The sequence below is a fragment of the Lipotes vexillifer genome, unplaced genomic scaffold (genome assembly GCF_000442215.2).
Source record: "Lipotes vexillifer unplaced genomic scaffold, Lipotes_vexillifer_v1.1 scaffold1129, whole genome shotgun sequence".
Classification (NCBI taxonomy): domain Eukaryota; kingdom Metazoa; phylum Chordata; class Mammalia; order Artiodactyla; family Lipotidae; genus Lipotes; species Lipotes vexillifer.
In genome coordinates, this window is record NW_006789022.1 from 809,280 (window position 1) to 817,190 (window position 7,911).

At 58.9% G+C, this 7,911-nt stretch overlaps 2 protein-coding genes across 2 annotated transcripts in view; one reads left to right on the top strand and one right to left on the bottom strand.

Moving 5' to 3' along the window:
- CATSPER1 (cation channel sperm associated 1) overlaps positions 1–2,604 on the top strand; it is a 9,254-nt gene extending 6,650 nt beyond the window's left edge. The window contains exons 10-12 of the mRNA XM_007462202.1: positions 14–89; positions 2,174–2,288; positions 2,445–2,604. Coding sequence (XP_007462264.1) covers positions 14–89; positions 2,174–2,288; positions 2,445–2,471 — 218 coding nt within the window. The 3' untranslated portion in view covers positions 2,472–2,604. The remainder of the gene's footprint in view (positions 1–13; positions 90–2,173; positions 2,289–2,444) is intronic.
- A 2,548-nt stretch (positions 2,605–5,152) lies between these two features.
- Positions 5,153–6,475, bottom strand: CST6 (cystatin E/M). The gene is made up of 3 exons (XM_007461966.1): positions 6,236–6,475; positions 5,586–5,711; positions 5,153–5,236 (listed from the first exon to the last, which is right to left on the bottom strand). The coding sequence occupies exons 1-3, from the start codon at positions 6,473–6,475 to the stop codon at positions 5,153–5,155; spliced, it is 450 nt and encodes a 149-aa protein (XP_007462028.1).
- Positions 6,476–7,911: the final 1,436 nt, after the last annotated feature.

Here is a 7,911-nt window from a genome sequence, read left to right on the forward strand (position 1 = left end):
TCCCTACATCCAGAGCCTGAAGAGGTGATAAGTGGACACACTATACAGAAGCAGCTCATTGAGAAAAAATTTAGAGGCATGACTGAGAAGTAAGGAGATGCAAAGGGAGGGGAGGCCTCAGGTCTAAGGGGAGAGGTCCGGGGGCCAGACCGGTGGGCCGCCGTGGGAAAGGGGCATTGCCCGCCTCTCTGGAAGGGCGGTAGAGCCCTAAGGCTTATGTAGAGCCTGTGGGTGGGATGTGGAGGCCTTGAGTGGCTTCTGCTCACTCAGAGTCACCTGGTACCACCAAGAGAATCCCACCAGCAGCACCTGAAGGGCCACGAGAGCCCCTCTGAGGCCGAGGCTGCAGGAGCAGGGGTTCTGCTCATCTTTTTGCTCCAGAAGCATCCCTGATCCTTGCTCTGGGCCGGGTTCTGCGAGGACTCCAGAGGCCCAAAGCGGACACAGACTAGCACCTGCCCGTGAGGGCCCCCCTCTAAAGACCTTGGCGGCGCCACGTAGAGTGGGTGGACTCCAGCTGGCTTCAGGGATGGGGAGGGTGGGTTGGGAAACAGCTTGGTAAAGGCCTGGGAGGCAGATGTCAACGTGAGTGGCCGGCTGGGCCAGGACAGCTGGGGACTTGTGGCTGTGCTCATGGCCAGGGGTCCTTGGCACAGACTCCTGCGCCCTGGCTCTCAGGCCTGGCTCCCCAGAGAACCAGCCTGACTGCTGGCACCTTCCAGGCTCTTCTTGGCCACCGATAGAGCTTGAGCACCAAGCCCTCCATGATCACGGCCCCGCCCCACACCTCCAGCACGTCCTGGCTTTACGCACAGCACAGCACATACTTCTCCACCTTCAGGCCTTTGCCCACACTGTTCTCTCCGCCTGGAATGTTCTCTGGCTGCCAACACCAGGCTCAGGTGATCAAGAGCTGGAAAAGCTGAGATCCAATCCTGCTCGTTTCATCTCCCGGCCGCCCTCCCAGCTGCCCTCCACCCTCCACGTTCCAGATGCTGGTACCGTGGCCTGGGCTCCTCTGTGACGCTTTCCCTGGGGGTTTCTTGGCCTCCAAACTCTTCTCCGCTGGCCCGCCTCCACCTGCACTGAGAGTGGTCTTTGTTTTTGTTGTTTAGTTTGTTTGAATCTTTTTTGTCTTCCTTCCTTTTTCTTTTTAATGATTTAGAGACTGATCTTTGTTAAAAGTAGTTTTGGCTTTCCCTGCCTTCCCCGAGTTTACAGCCCTACAAGGCCTGCTGTCTCCCTTAGCTTAAGGTCCGGGCGCCCTGCTTTGACCTCCCCTGGATGTCTCCACCTTGAATTCAGCCGTCCCAAGGCGCACCCCGGCCCCCAGTACACTCCCTGCTGCTCACAGACCTTGGCGCACCAGAAACCCGGTCTGAGCTCAGCAAACCCTCAAGTGTCTTTCAAGCTCAGCTCAGTGACGCTTCCTCCAGAAGCCTTTCCTGATTCCCCAGTACTTGGGTGAGGTTTTCCTCCTATGGGCCCCTCAATGCCCTCTGTTTATACTTATCACAAGTGTGAACACCCTTGGTTTGCTTTCCTGGCTCTGCCACAGAGTGAGCTTCTTAAGGGCAGGGGCTGTTTCTTATTTGTTTCTATGTCCTCGGAGCACCGTGCAGTGTTCATTGATTTCAGGGTTATGTGGCTGGATTGATAAGACAGGCTGGCAGTGAAGGAGTTAATGAATGGGTAGTGGGTGGGGCTGGGGGTTTAGGTGGAAGGCTGACTGTGAAGGGGTGGGGACGGGCCCGGGAAAGAGCAGGTGGATGGAGGGGTAGGTGAGTGAGGGAAAGGGCGGGGCGGCCCCATGGGTGAGGAATGGCTAGATAGGCGGGCGGGGATGCGAGTAGGTGGTTGAGTGGGTGCAGGAGTTGAGTGGGTGCAGGAGTCAGCATGGGGTAGCTTGGACGCATGGAGGTATGGGCGGTTTGGAGGTAAACAGTTTAATTGTCAGAACCCTCTGTGGTACCGGCAGCTGGTGGCAGCAGGGTGGCAGCAGGGGCGCAGATATGTGGAAAAGGAAATATACCATGGAGGGCCACACACAGAGAAGTGGCGCCTGTGGCTAGAAATGGAGGCATGGGGTGCTGTGAGTTGGGGGAGAAGGGGGCTCTGGGGGCTGAGATGGCCTAGCTTTGCCTCCCCACCCTGCCTCTCCCCCCGCCCTCAGGCAGCGGGAGCTCCTGTTCCACTTCTTGCAGCTGGTGTCCGGGGTGGAGCATTACCAGCAGAAATTCCGCTCCCAGGCAGCTGTCATCGATGAGATTGTGGACACCGCGTTTGAGGTGAACCAGGCAGGACCTGGGAGGAGCCAGATGGAAGGGGAGGGCACGGGGAGGCCGGGCCTCGGGGGCTTTGCCTGGAAGCCGCCCTGAGTAACAGTGGTGTGGGCCTCCGGGAGGCAGAGGGCTGGCGCCATCTCCTGCCACCCCACCCCACAGGCTGGAGAAGAGGACTTCAGGAAGTGATCCCCAGAGTGGCAGCCCGAGTCCAGGCTTCAGCCTCTGGCAGGCTCTCCCCCGGGTCGGGCCAAGTCCCCATCTCTGCTGGAAAGATCACTGGGCCTGCAGGGCTGGGCCCCAATAGAGCTTTAAAACCCCAGGTGGCTCCATGTCCTTCCTGGCTGGGCCGAGCCACAAGGGAACCTGTGGGCCTGCACGCATATGCATCCTCGAGCACGTGTGTGCGAGTGTTTCAGGTGAAAGGCTCTGTCCTTTGATCCCTCCCTGCCCCACTGGGGCCTGGCATCCTGGCCTGGCAGGGCCTTAACAGCAGCCAGTGGGGTGACGTGGAAAGTGGGCCAGGCTCAGTGCTGGAGGGAGAGGGAGCAGTCACCCTGCTTTGGGGAGGGAGGCCCGTCTGGCCCAGGAGACAGGAGAAAAAGAACAGGACGGTTGTCAGGGCCCGAGGGACCAGGATGCTCCAGAAATGAGGTCTCAGAGCCCAGGCCTACCGGCACCGTCAGCATCCAGCAGAAGGGTGCCAACTCGATGAGGACAGCCTGAGCTCAGAAGGCAGAGGTCATCGCCATACCCTGCCCTGCCTGGGGTCAGGCTAAAGAGCCTCAGTGAGGGGAGGGAGGGTGGAGGCTGCTCAAGTCCTTGTGGCCTCGGGGTGGGGGGCCGGGTGTGTGTGGAGTGGACAAGCCTCTGTTAGAGGGAAGCAAGGGATGAGTTCCCCTGCTTTCAGCCTGAGCCTGGGCAGGATGCCCAAGAAGGCAGCGGGGCACAGAGCACTAAGTCAAGCCCAGCCAGAGGGAGGGAGGCCTCCCACCAGATGGGGAGTGAAGCTAGCAGAGTGAAGCTGGAGGGGATGAGGACAGAACCCGCAAGTGGGAGCTGAGAGGTGACAGACAGTTTTGCCAGCCACCCCCCTACCTCCAGTGCGGACCAGACAGTGGTGACGTCTCCGGGCCCCTGGACAGAAGCAGTGCGTCTCCTCCCTGGCCCGGCCGAGGGTGTGGGGTGGCCCAGGGCCCGGGCATCGACTGTGCGGAGGAAATGCCATCTGGGATTTGGGCACAGATTCCAGGGGTGGAGAGGCCACCCGGCCTCACCTCACCCCACCACCTCACACACTGATTCAACAAGCATTTCCTGCCACTTCTCACCCCGTGGCAGCCACTCAGGAGGCTCCTGCTGGGTGGCACATGGGAGCTCTTCCAGCGGCTGCCCCACCGCAGGCCCCCGGGCTGTCTGCGCGGCCATATCCGACAGGCTTGAGCCACTAGGAGGCTGGAAGTTTTCCCTCCATCCCTCATTCCTGTCACACTCAGCCCCTCAAGCTTCCAGGTGGGAATCAGTTCATTTGCCATCTCCCCATCCCCACCCCATACGGCCTCCCAGGGCTCTAGAGGGCAGGGCCTGGGAGCTGGGGCTGTTCCTCATTAAGTGCCAGCATCGGCAGGGAGCCAGGCAGGCATGAGCAGGCACGAGGACTGACCAGCCAGGCCACAGGGTGCTCTCCACAGCCACCCTGTCCAGCCGCCCAGGCCTAGGGGTGCCCACACCTTGTGCTCCCACAGGATCTGCTTCCTGCCCATCCTGTCTCAGGCATGGGTGTGTGTCTGTGCATCTGAGGAACAGCTCCGGCTGGGGCAGGTGTGTACCTGGGGCTGTGTGTTTTGGGGTGTATTCTCCAGGTTATCCTCGGGATGGGGGTGTTGCTTCTGTGTGTGTGTCTGTATTTCCGGTTTGCTAGGTTATGTGTGTCTTTTTCTGGATATATGTGTGGTGTCTGGGAGCAATCTGAGGGTGCATGGTGGGTTTATGTGTGTTTCTGGTGTCTTGCGAAGTTCTGGATGTGTGCGTGTGCATGTGTAGTGAGCGTTAATTCCAGCCACAAATTCAGGTGAGCAAAAAATGTTCCATCTCTTCTTTAAATGACATTGAATTGCATCTGTCCCCTTATCCCTCCTACAGACAGTGGATTTGACCTCGGTCCCCTTGGCGCTCCCTGCCAGCCCCTTGCAGGTGTCTTGCTCAGGACAAAGCACTGGGGAGTCCTTCCGGCATGTGGTCCACAGGGTCCACCCTTCATGGTCTCTTGGCCTGCAGGGGCTCTGCCATGTCTGGGCCACATGCTGGTATAAGAATCTCACAGGCTGAGAGCTCAGTGCACTGGGGCCAGGCTGGCTAAAACTTCCACGCGCCACTCTGAGTCGTCCTGGCAACTGAGAGGAAGCAGAACTCAAGTGCGGCTCAGAGCCTTCACTGGCTCCCGTCCCCTTCCAGTCTTGGGGCATCATCCCTCTCCTGTGACTTTGTCTCCGAACCCATAACTCTGCCAATATCGGGAGTCTCAGAGGTTCATTCCTCTAGGTCTGTGATGCTGGGGTGTTCGGAGGACCCCAAACTTGGGAGCTGAACTTTGCACCCTTAGCACCGTCTGGGCTGAGACAACAGAAGCTCAGCTGTGGGTGGTGCGGGCGCCCTGCCAGCTGGAGGGGGTGTTGGGAGCTGCCGAGAGTGGGACTGGGGAACAGGAGAGGGAGGAAGAGTGAGGCACTCAGAAGAGACCAATGCAAGAAGCAGTGCTAGCAATTTATTGCCACACATAGGGTCCAGGAACTTGACATGCCCTCCACCGATGTGCTCGCTCCTGCCCAGACCCGCCCGCTCCCTCCCTCCCCCAAGCCCACAGGGGTCTACTACAGGGTCACACAGTCATGCTTTAGAAGTTGGAAGGAGTTCTGCCAGGGAACCGTAAGGATCTCAAAGTCACAGCGCAGCTTCTGCAAATAGATCATGAGGAAAGAAGGAGGGGTGAGCCCAGGCCCCAGGCCGCCTGCTGCTAACAGTCAGCTCTGTGCCTGCAGTGCTCCGGGATGCAAGAAGGAACATCAAGTTAGATGCCCAGGACCAGAGCCCAGATCTTTCCAGCCCAGCCCCTCACTCCAGGGGAAGCCCCAGTCTGCTCCTCTCTGCACCCTCACACTGGTCTCAAGGCTGAGTCATCCAGAAGGCTCAGGTCCAGCCAGACGTCAGCTTGGCCACAGCCAGACCAATTCAAGCCGTACAACCTGAGGGCCTGGCTGCTGGCCACCGGGTGAGCTGATGCCTGGCTGGGGGCAGCGCTGTTACCTCCTGCTGCACCCCTGCGGCCAGGGGGCAGGCGGTGAGGTCTATGTGGTCTCTAGCCATGGCATTCTTCCGGCAGGCCGTGCTCCCCATCTCCACGGTCAGGTAGTACTTGATGCCCGCCACCAACTGAGGCAGAGGTGGGGGCAGGTCAGGGGTGCCGGGGGACAACCTTTGACCTGGACCTCTCACTTCCCTCCGTTTGCTCCCATCTGCCATTACCTTCCCTAGGACATATCCAGCACACTGCCTTTGGGATTCAGGTCTGGGAGGGGGGAGAGGAAGGGCGGGGAGGGGGCGGCAGGCAGTTCTAGTGGGGAGCCCTGGGGAGAGGGGCAGAGCCTGGGCCACGCAGGAGGTTGAGCCCCAAGTCCACACAACTGCCCCATCTCCCTCACCCCCCTCCCCAACTCACCCATCCCGGGAGGGACTAGTGTGAGGCTAGTGAGGTAGCCATGCGAATTCAGGGTTGAATCTTATTCGAAATTTAGATATTCTGTTCCGCAAGAAGTTCTGGCATGAATTGGATTTTGAAAAATATGTTGTATTAAAATGCCATGCTGATTATTCTTGTGTCGCCCCCTCCATCTGCGGCCCGGCTAGGGCCACGCTCGTCTCCCACGGCCCCGCCCCGCCCCGCCGGCCGGGCGCACCTGGCTCTGCGCCCGGAGGATGGTGGTGTCGCGGAAGTAGTAGATGCTGTTGCTGCCCATGTTGTAGCTGGTCATGGCCGCCTGCGTCGCCTTCCGCACCTGCGGGTCGCTGGGCGACAGGTCCTGCCGCTCTCCGACCTCGCGATCCCCCGGCCGGGCCCGGGAGTCGCGGGGCAGCGCCAGGAGGCAGAGCGCGAGCAGGGCCAGGCCCAGCGGCAGCAGGAGGCTCGGACGCGCCATGGTTGCCGGCGTCGGTGTCCAGCCGCGGGCCCGCGCCGCTTTTACGGGCTGCGCGGCCCCGCCCGGCCCCGCCCGCCGCGTGCCTCCACCGGCGGGGAGGGATCGCCGGGCCTGGGCGAGGCCGCCTTCCGGGCGCCGAGGGGGACAGCGGACAGCCCCGAGCACACCTGTGTATCACGACGCTGCGTGCCCTCCAGGCACACCTAGTCCGGTGAGGGAAAGGGCAAGGACAGCTCCCAGCAACAAGTGCCACCAGTGGGACAGTTCACAGAGGCCCATCACGTGTGAAATACCAACAGCAGCTACCAGCAAGCTCTTAACTGTCTCCACTGTGTAGCCTTGGAGAAGTTACTTAACTCTCACGGCCTCAATTTCCTCCTCTGTGAAACGGGTTGCTGTGAGGATTCAATAAGTAAAGGGCTTAGGGGAGGCCAGGAGCTGTATAAACAGCAGGTAAGTAGATGTTACTGCGCCGAGTGGGGCACTGTTTAACCCTCACAACCAGCATGATGTGATCAGTAATGTTTCCACTTTACAGAGGAGTAAACAGGAGAAGGAGGGAACAACTGATTTTGCCCAAGGACACCGACTGGTAAAGAGTAAACGCTGACGCTGGCTTTTGAGCCCCGGCAGAGTCTAACCCAAATCTCTGCTCTCAAGCCCGACTGAACCCAGAGAATGAGAACTGGCCAGAAGGAGGTGTGTGGGTGGTCCCAGCTCTGCCATTTACTGCCAGGGGGGTTTCCAGCAAGTCCCTGGACCTCTGGGAGCCTCAGTGCCCTCATCTGAAGAAATGTGACAACTCTTGTCTTCGAAGGTTGTGCTGACAATAATGGCCTGAGACTGGGTCACCCACAGGTAAACTGGGCCTGTGCTGGAGGTACCAGCAATATAGGTCTATGATGTTTTTTGTAATAATCTGACAATTAATCTATAAAAAACAGCATTGAAGTAGTCAACACGGGAAAAGTCTGGCTTTTGTTGGAATTTTTTAGAATTAGTATTTTAGAGTTCAGGGTCGTTTGTACTTTTAATCACTTGTTGCCAGGGGGAGGTGGGGCTTTTTGCTCCTGGAACACAAAGATCTTATTAGTGCTTAGGGCTTCCAAGGATCTTACCTGGGGTTTGGGACAGGCTGTGGTTTTCAGTACCCAACAAAGTGTTGGTGCTTAAAAGTGTTGGTGCTTAATAAGTGGTAGCTATGATTGTGATGAATATTATGAGAAAGCAACCAGCCCCCCCCCCCCCCCCCCGGCACTCCCGCCAATTCTCGGCCTCTCAGAATCCCAGGGCCAGGAAAGGCACTGATTTCTCCCAGGGAGACCAGGACCAGTGTGATCACTGCCCAGTCCAGCTACTACCCCACCCCCTCAGCCCAGCTGTGAAAAACAACCTTTGGATGCCAAGGGACAGTCTCAAGTTTGTTGTGGGCTCAG